We start from the raw sequence: 16,151 nt of genomic DNA on the forward strand, positions 1-16,151 counted from the left end.
TAAAAAAATAAAAAAATAAAACGGGTAATTACGACTTTTTGTCTCGCATCCTTGAGTTTATATGGCAAATATAATTTTTTTCTTCTTTCAGAATTCAGAAAAAAGGCAAAATTGTGAGATGTAAACTCAGAATATCAAGAAAAAATGTCATCCCGTGGCAGAAACAACTAATTGAATGTTAGAGAATTATTTACAATATGCAAAAAAAAAAAAAAAAAAGTAATTAATTCATAAACACGTTTTTGAAATCTCTTTTGCACAACTATGCTACTACAAAAAAATCTAAAGAAAATAAATCACAAAACTTTAATATTTTGTAATGTTTGTATTTTGTTTCATAGACACAAAATGAGTACATGGGGAGGAACAAGCCTTTCGAAAGAACCTGAGGTATTTTGCATCAAGCAGCCTAAGGTGTCAATATTTCCTCTTTAAAAAAATTCTATATCAATTAGTTTTGTTGATACGATGCCATCCACACAAAATATAATAATAATAGTAATAGTAATAATAATAAGTTGCCAACTATTTGACAATTTCAGCAAAAAAAGGACAGCCTGCATCTTTTTATTACATGTTTTAAATAATGATAACAAATGTCTTTAAAATTATAGTACAGGGAAGGAAGAGGACATATAGGTAATGTCTCACACAAGAAGAAAAAAAAACTTACAGCAGCACAAGTACAAGATTTGCCATACAGAAAAGCTAACTGAAAAATACAGACATAAATAAATTGCTGAACTATTCCCCATTGGAGAGGGCAATCCCATTCACATTTGCACACACACACACACACTTTCTGTGTTATATTTAACCTTTGGAGCGTTCTAGAGATTCTGAGAGAAACAGAGAGGATGAAGGGAAAAAAGGAGTGAAGGAGAGTAAGTGTAGAAGAGAAATTGGCGCTAAAGAGAGATGAAGAAAAGGGATGAATAGAGAAAGCTCAGACTTGTAATTGACTCATTAAAAGCTCCCCTGAGAAGAAAGCAAGCAGAATGTATTGTCACCGTAGTGAAGATTCTGTTCTTATCACTTATTGGTCTTTCATATAAAGTTTATGATCCAATAAAAACGTGTTGATCAGCAGACCATCGGCCAGGTTCAAATGCATGTAGTTGTGTATCCTTTCTTTACTGATGAAAAGGTTAGAGGTTTATCTCCTCTCCAAGACGCTAGTTTATAAGAGCATCTGCAAAGGGTCCTTCTGTCAGTCATTCACAACATCAATCCACACATCCCCCCGCAATCAGACCCAAACAAACAATAAATAATGTCATAAATATGCAGAACAAATGGGGGACACAGACAAACCCCTTTAGAGTCCCTGTCATTTTCCCCTTCATTTCGTCTTGTGTGCTTGTTAATACAAAAATCTAATTCTTGAAAATCGAAATGAGTCACTCCTCATTTTACGATGCTGGGGTATCATACATATTTTTCTAGATTACTCTAGAATATTCATGCTGGATTAAAGTCTTTAATAATTCAAGCCAGCAGGTTGAAGAGACAAACGAAAGCCATACCAAATGCTTTAGTTTGTGACACACTGCAGGACACCAATGGTTACACATGATTTTTTTTTTTTTGTAAAGCGCTGTGGTACCCTTTTAATGAGAACGTTGTAAAACTTCCCTCTTAAAGCAACAGAAAGTGCATTTAGACATCAGATAATTCCTGGTAATAACTGCACTCCCTTATAAAGAAAAACAAAGTAAAAAACGCATATTGCTTGAAGTTGCGTATCAGTTTTGCGAGTGTATTTTTGTAAATGTCACAGAAAAAGAGAGATCAACACTGAAAAAGAGGAAAAAATAAAAACTCCACAATCTTTATATTATTTCTCATTACCAGAATGAACCAGTAGAATAAATTAAAACGGTACGAAAAGGAAACGTCCATTGAAATCACTGTGTATAGTTTATATACTATTTGTTTGTAGGGAAAACAGCAGCCTTGACGCATGCTTAGTGAGAGAAACGTGGGTTGCACAACAGTTCGCGCATCACCACTTGGGCACAGGATGGGAAGGACTAGACCCTGAAATCTGGGTAACAAAAGAATAACAGAGAACATTATGGGAAAACGCCCACAATGCGTTTCCTTCATGACATGCCTGGTTCCTCCTCCAGGATTCCATGAATGCTGGGATACAGGAGCAGGGTGGACATGAGCACTGCACAAAGAGGCCTTCATTCAGCCAGTAAAAGCATGTACCACCAAGGCTTAGTCTGTGCTGACTCCTTGTGCTGTGGCGGTGTATCTTCACTGAGTCCAGGGCAGCATTATGAATGAAACAAGTGTGAGCATAACAGCCATGCTTGATTCTCAATACACCAAAAGGCTGGTAAAGCTTTTATGAGGAATAGGGTGGTTTGTTTCTAGAATGAGGAAACGAGGGATTCTGCCACTGCAGTCTCAGCTCATTATCATCTGGGGATGGCTATGGCTTAAAAACAGTAGAAAGACAAAGCATAGTCTATCTGCGTCCGGTTCCACCGGCTTAAAAAGTCCAAAAAAAAAGTTCAATTTCTGAGAACTAGTCTTTACTGACAAGTCTATGAACTAATATGAATGTTCCTCAGCCTTGCCAGGCTCACTCTTAGTCATCCTTCCTCATAAGTGGTGTCTGTCCGTCTGTGCGTTAAAGCCTCCAGGGGCTGTGAAGGTGATGTCAGGATACTTCAATTATTTCCATGCTTCCAGAGAAGCTGGACTGTTTGCTGATCTTTCCAAGTTCCTCCCTTGAGCGTGTCTCTGATATGCCTTCTTCAAACTCCATCTGACAGCTGCGCCGCTTGAACTGTTTATCGGCAGCACTGGAAGTGGGAGCATCCTCGTGCCAGCTGCCCCTCGAGTCCCGTGGCTCCCCCACCTTCTCCCGCAGACGCACAGCCTCGCATGGGCCGGGAAGGCTGCTGCATCCCAGTGCAGGAAAGTGTACTGCCCCTCCTCCACCTCCGTTACTGTTCATTGACTCTGAGCTGTAGAACCAAGGGGCTTCGCCTGTTGGCGTAACAGGGGTCGTGGCCTGTACGGTGTCTCTATGCTTGGTCCACATGGGCCCGGTGCCCACAGTGGGAAGGCTGAGCAGCAGCGAGGGTTTTAGATTGTCGTCAAGACTGGGACTTTTGAGTGCGGCGAGTGAGTGTCCGAAGTGCGAGTGCACAGGAGAACTTCCAGTGCTGCTACCATTGTGCTTGCTTTTCCTCCGCGAACGAGGTCGGGAGCTGCTCTCAGGAAAGAGGCTTGGAGATTCGGCTAAACTGGGGCTGACAGGGGAGTACTGGCATACACCATTGGCTTCTCCGGCCTCTGGGCTATCCAGCTTGCAGAGTTTGGGAACATCTTCGGTATGCGCAGGCGTGAGGCGAGAACAGTGGTTGGGCTCGTAGACCGATTTGATGTCAAGTGAGAAAGAGCGTTTGAGCCGGTTGGTGTCTAGGATACGCTCTGCCGACAGATTCAAGCCATTAAAGCCCTGCTGGAGGGAGGTTGGGGAAGGAAGCTTGGTGTCAAATTCTGTGCTGTCCTTCTCAGCCTCCTGACGACCCTTTTCAGGATTACTGGAAAATTCTCCTCTAGGATCTGACAATTCCTTCAACTGCTCCATCTTCTCCTGACCTGAGGACAGAGCCTTTAGCAATCTCAGTCCTTTCTCAAACTCCAGCAGCTGTCCCAGGAAGTTGAAGTTGGGTGATATTGAAGGTCTGCGGTCCTTCACAAACCTGGAAACACAAGATGAGCCAGAACGATTAGCCTAAGGACAAATCCGCACATATGGAAAGGAAGACATCGTCAACACAAAGACGCATCATGTGAGCTTGAAAAGGCCTTGAACAAAAATTGTGTTTAGGAAGGATATGATGGGTATTGTTTACAAGTGTTTCTATGTGATCCATTTTACATGTTGCAGGAAATGGATATAAAATTACAGCTAGCAGAAAATGTCTTTCTGAGACTGTGCAATTCAAGCCGCAGGGTGTCTGAGTGAGTTTACCTGTAAGCGTCATCTGATGACAAGCCCATTGTCTTCATAATATAAGCGATGGCGATGGTAGCAGACCTGGAGATGCCAGCTAAACAATGCACAATGACTCGACAGTTGGAAACCTTGGCTTTGTCTGAAAAGGAGAAGGGGAAAACGTGAGCAAACACAAAACATGCAAGACAACTAAATACCTCTTCAGTGACAAGCAAGAAAAAAAAAGCATATAATTTCTGCAAATATGCTTTGAGGATCAAATTTGTTCTTCCTGATACCATCACAGGGGGTGCTACTCACTTTACATGCTAACGTGAAGTTCACTTAAAGAAAATCAACTCAGCCAAGGAAACTAAAACTTTTCCTATTGTCACAAGCTGGTTCTTACCAATAAACTCGTTGGTTTTGTCTAGCCATGGCAGGAGTTTTTCACAGTAGTTGTCATTGACGGGAATGCGCATGAAATGGCTTTCGGAGATGAACTCTGGCTTTGGGCAGGTGTTGCTTGCATTTAACACATATGTGATGCCATTTTGAGCCATCAGGTCCTGACAGTGCAAAGAACCAAGGTATGAATTATGCAATGTGACTACTCTACTTTTGGAAGTTTTAACAAATGAAAAGTTTCCAACATTCCAAGACCTCATTTACAGTCAGCTGTACCTTGTTGAGCACATCTTTTTGGGAGCCCAGGTAGAGATGGGGCAGGATTCGTGTGGGACCAACGTTTGCCACAGGCAGACATGGCTGAGACAAACTCATAGGCAGAGTTGCCACTGGCTTGCCTTCACACAGGCCTGGGAAACAAGATGAGAATGCTGCAAAACCACCTAAAGAAACACAGAGAAAAAGAGAGAACATGTTAGGAAACAAAATGACCCCCTACCTATGTGATAGAAGAAAGACAAGACCAACAAGAATGCTGGATTTGGCGACTGTCAACATTGTCATTGTTGTAACTAAGTCGTTATTGTAAAGGATGCAACTCAAAATCTCTCATGCAGGACAAAGAACTTACAGAGCAGCCTATAACAATAAGAGGCATATTTCAAGTCAAAACCTTTCATACTAACAAAAGACATGCTGATGTCACACATCATTTGTCAAAACCTAAGCAAGAGAGTATTCAGATGTTATGAACAAGATTATGCCAATCTAGGTCAGTGCATGTACAAACACAGCAGTCAAGTAAGCAAAGGCCAGTTGGCCTAAAGAAGGATTCTGTTTCTTTAAGAGGTGGGTGGTTCCAGTTTTGGCATTTGTCTTCAGGAGCTCCTTTTCCTGGATGACCTAATATACTCAATCGAACAATTGCGTCAGACTTAGAGAATGAGGGTGGTCACAGGTGCAAACCAAGCCCTTGATTCATAGCTTTAGGGTGTTGGGTGTCTGGACAGCAATGCACACATGTACAGATGCAAGGTAAAAATCTGCAAATGGACTCACGTGCATCTATAAGCAGCTGAACTAGAATGCATTTGTGTAACAGGGAAAGATGGAAAAGAGAAATGGAATTACAGGGGAAGAAAGTAAAGTCTTCATTGAGCTGTGCAATGCTGCCAGAAAGCGTGAGCCCCGGCAGATGGGTTTAGACCTTAATCGCAGATGAGCTCCATGAGAATCTGGGGCATGGTAACCCTGGGAGCGTGCACACACAGCAGTCAACCAGGGAGCCATGAAATAATTTCATCCCCGCCAAGAAACAGTGCAATAGTCCAAACAAAAGTGACTTGTGTTAAAAAGATCTGGGTGGGAAGCAGGAGTTAAAATGAACAAGTCAATAAAATGAGTCATGGCAAATAAAGAGTGAGGTGATAAGAGGGATTACAACAAAGAGAATCGTCAGCCATGCTTAATGTTATTACAGGACATCATTCAGAGTCTAAACATGGGTGCCAAATCATAAATCAATTAACCGTGAACTTTAAAAGCCAGCTGCTTTTGCCCTAACTGACAACAAGGAACACCTGTCCCTCTAGTCCATGTGCAAATCACCATCTAAACAACTATTGTTTGTTTGGGGGTGCCTGCCTCTTTAAGAGCTTGAATGACAACCTGTCTGTTTCCTGCTATTAATGGCAACGGCTGGTACGATGACATCATCTCTCAGCACTGAAAACCGAGGTGATTTGCATGTCACTCAAGCAGAACCAACGGGCCCCTGGTGCTTCCTCCATACGCTCTCAAAACCAGTGGTAGATGAATGACTGCCGACCAAATGTTCTACAACCCCCATACTGGTTCAATTATACCCTTCCCCCCAAACTACACACACAAATACATTCAAACACATTGCTAAAACATCAATTCCTGGATGCCTGTTCCCCATCCCCCAACTATAACTCCCCTCACCGGCCCAGTGACATAACTGCCTAAAAAAGGGTTGGTCATTATGTCAATACTGTCAGCAATGCCCAAGCAAGACTACAAATGTTGCCTGGTTAAGGCTGGTTAGAACCAGCTTCCTTTCCCACATCTCTCAAATGCATTACTTTTGCGAAAACAGGGAAGCAGTGCTGACCGATCATCCCTCTTCCTTGAACTCAAAGGTCAAGGATTTCAAAGGGCATCTGGGATCTATGAAAGCAAGACCGCAGCTCAAAAGGCAAGTGGACAAGATCTCCTTTGGAAGTGATCTTTCACTCCCTCAAGGATCTGGAATAGTGTCCTGCTTCAAAGATCTACAGGGGTGCTTTATATAGTTTCCTTGGGGAAAACGATTTGTTACTGGACCACAGCAACACAAACAGGAACACGTACAGCACCACATTGTTGAAAAGCCAAGAGAGGAAATACTTGAGTGAGGTCATCAGCTATCATTTCTGACTGGGCGGTGGTGGTGACAGTTAGGATTACAAGGAAACCATAAGCTTCCGTATCTGTCTAAACATCTTGCTAATGTTGAATCAACAAACGCTTACTTTTACTTCTTCCACAGAAATATGAACAATTATTTGCACCTTAAGCAGTCAAGTTAAAGAAGTGTTTCAAATGCACATTTAAAAGAAACATATGTTCTAACTAGGTGTTGCGAGTATGTAAGAATTAATACACATGCACAATGCACAGACACACACGACTGACTTAGGCAACATTAGTCACTTTTATAGACTCCAGTTACGTAAAAGGGCAGTGGTGATGTTTCTCAAAACCACTAGGCATATGAGTGCATGTGTGTTTTCAGCAAGAGAAGTGTGCCAGGGTCAATCTCACGCTGGACGAAAAGGCAATGTGCCACTCGCATACTTCCTCTATGCTTTTCTCTCTCTCTCTCTCTCTCCTTCCAAAACTTACATAACCTCCATTTACCATCCAACTTTGTCTGACATACCTCAGACCTAAGTTCTACTCAAAAGTGCAATAACCAGAGTCTACAATGTTATCCAGATCTACAGTTATACAGAGTCTACAATGCTCAGGTCACCACAGACTTGTGAGATACCTAAATTCGACTGCAGCTGCAATACCATGTTCCCCTACTGTGCAACAAAGCAGACAAGGTAATAAGGTTAAATTTTTTCAGATATGGCCTTGAACTGTCGAGCTGCATTTGTGTTTAATAAGTGCACAGTTCATTAACTCCACCCTTTGATATCAGTTCATTGTCCTGCAGCACCTGACCTCTATCCTTAGGAGCCCCTCAGTTTTCATCTTTTCAGCTGAGCTCTATAGCCCCTCTCACACAGGCTTCCATTCAAGGCTCTACATCCAGCAGCATTGATGGGCCCCTGAATGAAACTAATGCACGTCAACACACACACGCACACACATACGAGTCTCCAGATGCAGAAGACATGACGCCATTGAGGAGCAGCCCCCCATCTGTCCCCATCTCTGTGCGCACACACATACTTATTAGCATCTGAATAAAGGCCCAATGACATCATTGCACACATGCATGCTGCACAATGAGGAACACAAAAAACAGCAGGGGGTTGGTGGCTACCTCATCACTCCCTGCGCTTTGTGTCATGCTTGACAGACTAGAAGTGTTAAACCCCAGGACCTTGTATCATCGAATCATTAACTGTTGGCGCCATCACAATTATTGCATTTCTGCCCTAAAGCCATTACGAAAATAGACGTCACTGCAATAAAAGTCAATTGCTTGGCAAAGTCCAACTGTTTAACTTGTATTTGGTGACATCAGTAGAATGCACACGCAACTCAAATATGCACTTGCATGTGTGCATAACGTTGTGAACCATTAACACACACAAAGCAACTGCATTAAAAAATATACTCCAATCAAATAAATCCAATGCACGTCCATTGAATTTTCTACTATTCTAGGAGACAATTACAGGAGCAATACTAGGTTAACGTTAAACTCTTTAACATAAATTTAGGTTAAAGAAAGACACTAAAAAAAAATTCTAACATCAGACAAAAATTTTAGGGACTACAGAAAAGAAAGATGAAAAATATTGCATAAACTCAAACCAACGTGTGCTTGACAGGTACAGACGCGAAAGCACCAATGGTCCAGGTGACAACAGATGCTACACACCTCTTAGCTTGCGTTCCTTCCTCATCTTGCGGACTCTGATTTTGAGCCTCATGTCGGTTCGTTCGATCCCTGGCCAGAAGCAGTTCTCCGGAGGGGATATGACCACGTTTAGGGGCATCTGCACCAACCAGTCCAAACCACAGTCCAAGAACTATACGTGTGAAAGGTACTGGGTACCAAGAAAAGATAAGATCCTAAAAAAATCACTTAGGAGGGAAACTCCACAGGAAAGCAGCAACAACTGCGTCCCACCTCACAGAAACCAGGGCAGAAGAAATGTGTGGTCTTTCCTCAGGAGCGCCACGGATCCTTCCTCGATCTCATTCTGTGTGGCAACAACTGAAAGTGGAGCTCGCTATTGTTGTACAGCCTCCGTTCAAGTCTTTCCCCGCCTCTCTCTCTCTGTGTGACCTTAGAGTGAATGAGCTCATTTGCCGTGAGCATAGTCTGCCCTGTCTCTCTCCTTTCTCGCTTACTTTCACTCTGTCTCCCCCTGTCTTTCCTCTCTCTCTCTCTTACTGTGTGTTAGCTGAATCTGGCTCATGAGTAAGACATGCAACTACATTCCTTACTCACCGAGCAAATATGCAGCCACCTTAGGGGCCCACTCAATGTTTTTTTTTAAATGAAAATATTTTAAAACCCTCCACTGTTTTAGACTGCAAGTACACAGATAATATATGTACACAGATGCGTTTGTTCTTCTCTTTTAACACTTCTTCTAAATGCTTTAAATTTGCAACAAAGCGCAGTATTTTAAATAGCAAATTAAAAAAAAAATTTTTTTTAAAAGATATTTATATATATATATATATATATATATATATATATATATATATATATATATATACACACACACAGGTATATATATATATACAGGTATATATATATATATATAAATATATATGCGCATCTTTTTTGGAATTTTAATTATTTCTACTGATAAGACATTTTTCATCTGAATTTTGCATTATCAACCATTTTCCTGTAATTTTCGAGGGGACGGCCGAGTTTGTGCATGGGCCTTTTTCTGATCTGTCAATCTAATATTGCGAAAAAAGCTTGCAGCTTTTGTTTCTGCTCTGATAACGGAAAGACTATACAGAAAGTTGTAGGTTTGTGTTAGAATCAGGAATGGTAAGAGAAAATTTAGCTTTTATTTTTTTTACATTCAAACCAAACTTATGTTTTCAGCCAGCAGTTTAATTCCCATCTGGCTAGCGCGGTTCAACAACACATCCTGTTATGTTTAAGAATTAGGTCAGTAGGCAGAAAAGAGGCAGCCTTTCGTGCATGTTTGAACGCATTTGACCAAAAGCGTTTATACTATGAACGCAATCTGGTCGGATTCGCTTTTGACTTCCTCTGGAAGTGACCAAAAGTGGACAAGCTAAAAAAAGCATTTCTGACCCTGTTTAAACCTCTATTTAATGTCAACCTCTATTTAATGTCATTCACTTGCGAATCGGATTGACAAATACGCATCAATACCATGTGCAAATGACCTAAAATGCCTTGTTAGTACCAGCCATATAACGTTGCACTAGCTAAACTAAGATCATGGGTTCGATTGCCAATAAATGGAAATATTAAATGCATGACAAACACGTCTGAGAAATGTGTAAATCTAGTTTAGTTCAATAAACTAAAAGTCTAATACATCTATCCATGTGCTGTAAGATCACACCTAGCCTAAACATGCTAAACTTGCTAGTAATAGAGAAAGCACTGCATGAAGAAGTTACAGTGACTGTTATAAGCGCATAAAGCATTCCTGCTAAAAAAGACCAAGTCCAGGGTGGTCGATGCTGGTTAGTTCTGGTTGTATCATTCATTACTTTGTGAAAGTTTACTGCATGCATCAAGAGTAAACATCTTAATGGCGGAGTATGATGCTTGTAAAGGTGCAGTAGAGAGAAGCTGTACAGATTTGTACGGATTACAACACATTACACTGCAGGATCATCTATCAGGTAAAGTAGAGGAACCACATCATTCATGCAGTTTGGCAACAACTCCAAAACCCTATATGTGCATAATAGGAAAGTGCTGCACCAATATATTGAATGTTTTTATACAGCACTTTTGGGGTCTAACAGAGGATGGTGTATGCATGGAAGAGGAATTTGTGCGCAAATGCATGTGTGGAGTAGGAGGGGGTTAGCGCTGATAGCGGTTGTTGTCAGAGCACCAGTGTCATGCGATACGTGGATACATCAGTCCATGATGTCATGCTTACAGGGCCCCAGCTGTCATGCCTGAGGTGTGAGGTAGCCTCCAGTTGAGCCCAACGCTAGCTCCAATCACTCAACACTCACATGTGTGCATCAGTCTAAGTGTGTCCAAATCCCCCTGTCTGTGATAAAACAGTGTGAAATTTCGCTGGAGTTTGACATACATATCACATAAATGGATCCCAATGGGGCATCTCTCATTTACACTCACGATATGGGGCGAGGGAGCTAGAATTCTCACTGCATGATTAAGCTTCTAGATGTCTTATGTATACAAGCCATAAGTGAAGTCATGATGAAGTCATGGAAAGAAAGAAACACAACACGTGTGTGTAGACATTACATGCTATGCATGTGTAGCTATATTGTTTTACCGCCAACAAAGCAGCAGATACATGCCATACTGCAATAAATGTGTCTTTACCCCTGGGCTGAACAATTAATCGTAATAAAACAAAAACTGCAATATGACTTAGTGTGATTATAAAATCTCTGCATCTGCTCTGAGTTTGGGAATGCAACATGCGCCAATCATCTTCTATTGTTGTAATGAGAAGCTTTAAGGGCTCCCTGCAATTTTCCAATATTAGCTGGTTTAACATTTGTGTGATATTAAAATAATAAGTAAATATAATAAACAGTAAGCACAGCAAAATTAGATTTTTTGTTAATTATATTTTTAAACACCTTAAGGTTTTCTTCCCCAAATCATTCAGCCCCAGGTGTACCGGCATTAAATTATCATCATCCTCTGTTGCACCCACCTGTTGACGAGGTTTAATGAGATGCACATGGGCGCTGCAAACTTGCTATTTTAAGTGTCATCTCGGACATATCCCAGCCGTTAGACAGCAGCCCACAACGTTTTCAGATGTAGGACTTTCCACACACGTGATGGTGACACATTTGAATACCACTGATCTGGCTAATTTACACTCTTAAAAATAAAGGTTCCAAAAGGGGTTTTTCGCAATGATGCCATAGGAAAAAAAAAAAAAAAAACATTTTTATGGTTCCCCAACGAACCTTTTATTAAACAGCTCTTTTGTTCTTTTTTTCTAAAGATCCTTTCACAGTACAGAACCTTTTGTAGAAAGAAAAGGTTCCAGGAATATTAAATGTTCTTCATTTAACCAACGATGCCAATAAAGAACATTTACTATTAAGAATTTAGGAAATGAAAACCATTTGCGGATTTGAACCCAACGAAGATTGCTCCATGAACTGTGTTCTTGAGAAAGACAGTTCCCAGATTGCTTGTTTCTGAATTAAGTGTACTGTAAATCACTTTTTCCTCTTCCAACTTCTTCACACCACTAGTTTTACTGTAAAGCTGCAAATCCTCTTACAAGAGGATATGGCTTTTGGTCGGGGATATTGCAGTGACTCAATGTTTCTCTCAATTCTTCCAAATCTCATATAACATGTCGAGCTATGAGATGATAAAACGGCATTGCTTGACTCTTATATTAGTTTTCATTTAACACTGCCAATCCTATTAAACGGCATTAATGCAAAAAGACCATGATCTAGATCTTGCATAGTTCAGAAAAGACTCGAGGCTTCTAAGTGCAATGGCTCAACAGGATGCCGTCACTCAGTGCTGGGCTGAAACCCAGTGTACAGGTCAAAGGTCAAGTTCATTAATCAAGGTCTGCCATGTTTCAGCTATGTTACCGACAGCCGAAGAAGGACCCAGTTTTAACCGGTTTTAACACTTCTGGAGGCCAGTTACATCAGATTAGAATTTTTAGACGTTTTGCAAGGACTTGTTTATAGCCAAAAGCATAAAACAATCTTATGTGATTCATACAAGTGAATGATGACATTTGTGGGATTAAGCAAGAAACTTGTTCACTTGTCACTGCGAGCTGTGAAAAAGACAAAGACAAGGCATCCTGAGAAGACCTACTGACCAACTGTTGCACTCCTTCCTTTTTCCTAAGCTTAACATTAATGGCGCAATGGCAGAGGTTCAAATGTAGGGGGAAAAGAGAATTAAATGGAGAACTCCGTAATAAAACTGCAGTTGGAGTCAGTTATGAAATATTCAATAAATATTACTACCGTAGCTGCAAATTTCATTTAGAGCAGCCATGTAGTTTCACATTGTGCCGTTGATGATTTGAACATATGTTTTGTTTTGTGAATAAAATTTATTCGTTGAATTTGAACCGACACCTGCAAAAACTATTTGCTTCCAATTTTTAATTTGGACCAATGGACCTGATATATGAGGAAACATGCATTAAACAACACTTCTGTTTTATATTTATATTTGACCACATTTCATGCATCATCTATTCCCATGTTGTCCATTCTTTCCTTACACAAGAAGTAGAATTGATTGAGAAACTGGGGTTGATCTATTAATATGGATGAAGGTCTCTGTTCCCCAACCCTTCCCTCTTAAAAGACAGCAAAAGAAAGCAATCAAACCCCCCTGTGGAGAACTATGATGTCATCGGGCCACATGTAAACCAGGAGAGAGCTCTCCAGAGAGGGTTACACAACTGGGAGGATGTGCTTCATGTGGGAAGGAAAGGGGGGAGATGGAAAGAGAGAGAGAGATAAATGAGAGGGAGTATTAATGCTTGCAATAAGACAGCAGAATTATGACAAAGCCCACATTCTTTACACAGGGGCTTCAAGCTCCACTGGAAATCCAAATTTAGCCGAAAATGGAATGGAAGGATTGTGGGCCCCTATCAGGAAATGAGCGCCGGGTTGCGTCACTTGTTTGTGTATGTGTATGTCCTGTGTTCTGCAAACCTTTCCTGGAATTCATTGCATTCTTGAAGAGCCACCAAAACCTTTGTAACTTTTGGAGGAGAATAGGACAAGGGCTGTCAATTTAACACGTTCATTTAGAACTGGAACATTACCTGAAAGAAATCACCAAATGTAACCGCATACATCTTATGTGAATTCTAGAATAATGAATTTTCCTACCATCAGAGCAACTCAACTCCCAGCTAATTTTCATAAATGGAACAGTTTGCATCAATCTTCTGAGTATATTACTGAATATGAGTGGATAAATATAGAGTATATATAATATACAGTAGTTTGGAAATGTATTCCTCAATTTAAGTGTACTTAATGCTTTTATTTTTTTAAAGGGAATTTGGATGGTAGGTAGATTCAAGGAAAAGAAAGGGTGAAAAAAGAGGGAGAGGAGAGGTAGATCATGTCATGCTAAAAGTATTTGGCACTGGTCGGCCAGCGGGCATTCCTTCGTTTCTTCAGCTTGTTTCTCAGAATTGATATAACGCATATAATTTGAGGTCTATGAAAGCACAGAGAAACTATAGCCAAGTTTACAGCGGGCCATATGTAGGACAAATGCTACTCATTTCTTCATACCGCAAAGTGGTGTATGTGTATGTCGAGGGTACAGGGTGGAGACTGAAAGGTCATCTTTTCGACCTTTGCGAATCTGTGGCGTGTGTATGTGTGCTGTTCAAGTAGGCGACTGGCGCCAGATGTGATGACCACAGGAGCCTGAACTAAAAATAGAGCCATGCTCTAATCAGAAAGCTATACGACCAGAGAAAGAGTTGAGTGTGTGTGTGTTTGTTGAAAATAACAGAGCACCAAGAACGTCCCTCGAGAGCTTACCTCATCCTAATGGCAACAGTGGCTCTTTTTCAATAGAAACATTGATCCCCATGCTGCTCCGGGACGATAATGGAAATGGGTTACGTAGACACGGGAAGTCAAACTGCTGCATGCAGTTTTAGATGTTAACCATCTAAAGTGACTCATACATATTTTAAAGATTGTTGGTAACCAAAGAGTTGACGGTAGCCAATGACTTCCAGGTTTAAGAGAGACTTTATTGTTCAAATCACGTTGCTTTGCTCAGTTTGTTGTACTATTCCTCACTTATAGGACACTTTAGATAAAAGTGTCTTCTAAATAAACTAGAATCTAAAGAAAATGTGGTGCTTGTCCATGCAATACTCAATACCACAATGCAAAGGTGTTTTGGGTCGTATCAAGGGAAATGCAATGTGGTTGCTAGGGTGTTCTCTATGGTTGCTAGGTGTTTTTATATTGGCCCAAATCAAAAACAGGCCACCACCAAGGGTTCTGCTAAAATCTCTCCAAATCGGTTCCCATGAAGAAACAAACTCATGAGGTTTGCAAGAATTAGCCTAAGTTCCAACACTTCTCATCTTATGTGATGCCATTTTTGTTAGTGATTTCACTGACACAATTAACTTCATAGTTGGAACAGTGTACATTTATGATCAAATGCATCTTGGAATGTTGCTGAACGTTGAGGCTAAAAAGATGATTGAGTTTTTTCGTTATAATCAGAGCTTACACCAGTTAAAGTCAAGCAAATAAAATAGGAAACATTTTTCCAGAGAAGTCTGTCAGACTTTTTCCTGTGCTGGTTTAAATCATGAATGCCCTCCTGTCCTTTACCTCAACTGGGCGTAGAAACGGCGGTAAAATTGGAGCTTTGGCTGACCGTGGCGAGTCTGGAGTCTGAGAGGGAACGTAATGTTGAGGGCAGGCTTACAGTGAAAGGATATATTGATATTGTTTTAGAGCGAATGCGTCACCACCTGTTCATTACCTCATTTTGGCGAACACACACAAACACTTCAGCAAGAAACGCCCAGTTGCATAATAGAAGCCGGGAGCGAGACAAAGCTGAATTCAGCTCCAAAAGCAGCTAAATACAAAAGGGAAAGGAACAGCCGCACTCTGGTCCCTGCCAAGCTAAAACTTTCATCTTCTAATTGAGCATAATTTGCTACTTTCTGCCGAATTCCTCCCACTTTGGCTGCATTAACTATTAGTGGTACAGAGGACATTTTCCATTCCATTCATCCTTTTTCAAAACATCTACAAGTTTTTTACGAGTTATAAATGGACTCTTTGCATTTTTGTTAGTTTCATATGGTTTTAAAAAGTTTTTACAGTTTTTAAATAAATTATAAAATTTATTGATCAATATATTTTGTAATGAAAAAAAGAAAAGAAATAAAAAATCGTGGTGTAACCAGCAAGTAAAAACTAATACATTTTTTCTTTCAATAAATTTATTTATTCAATTAGGATTTTTTCTTCATTATCATATCCGGACAGTATATCATCCCTGAAATCTCCTAAAAAGATGATTGTATTTTTGATTAAATTAATAAATAGGACAAAACAGGAATTATATCATTGACCCATATAATACCTAGAGAAATTGACACACGTGAACGCATATAGGTGACCTAGTGGACTTGATGTCCTAACATGCATTAAAAACAAAGGCAGATGGCAACAGTCTAGCGAGATTAAGAGTGATTGCACATCTGCAGGACGCACACATTCGTTCTGAAGCTTGTCCCTGTGGGTGAGGTGTGAATGCTTCAGGCGTTGTGTGTAAATGTGTGTGTGCCATTCCAATAAGAAG

At 40.6% G+C, this 16,151-nt stretch overlaps 1 protein-coding gene across 5 annotated transcripts in view; it reads right to left on the minus strand.

The window, feature by feature from the left end:
- Positions 1–536: 536 nt before the first annotated feature.
- Positions 537–16,151, minus strand: part of LOC113043575 (dual specificity protein phosphatase 8-like) — a 45,121-nt gene continuing 29,506 nt past the window's right edge. For 3 of the 5 annotated variants that reach the window (XM_026203043.1, XM_026203044.1, XM_026203045.1), the window contains exons 4-7: positions 4,649–4,815; positions 4,374–4,533; positions 4,001–4,124; positions 2,675–3,728 (exon numbers count right to left, since the gene is read on the minus strand). In XM_026203043.1, the coding sequence (XP_026058828.1) occupies positions 2,675–3,728; positions 4,001–4,124; positions 4,374–4,533; positions 4,649–4,815 (1,505 nt within the window). Of the gene's footprint in view, positions 3,729–4,000; positions 4,125–4,373; positions 4,534–4,648; positions 4,816–8,495; positions 9,053–16,151 lie in introns of those variants that run through there. The other 2 variants (XM_026203047.1, XM_026203046.1) reach the window with 2 other exon arrangements.

The sequence above is a fragment of the Carassius auratus genome, chromosome 25, assembly GCF_003368295.1.
Source record: "Carassius auratus strain Wakin chromosome 25, ASM336829v1, whole genome shotgun sequence".
NCBI lineage: Eukaryota > Metazoa > Chordata > Actinopteri > Cypriniformes > Cyprinidae > Carassius > Carassius auratus.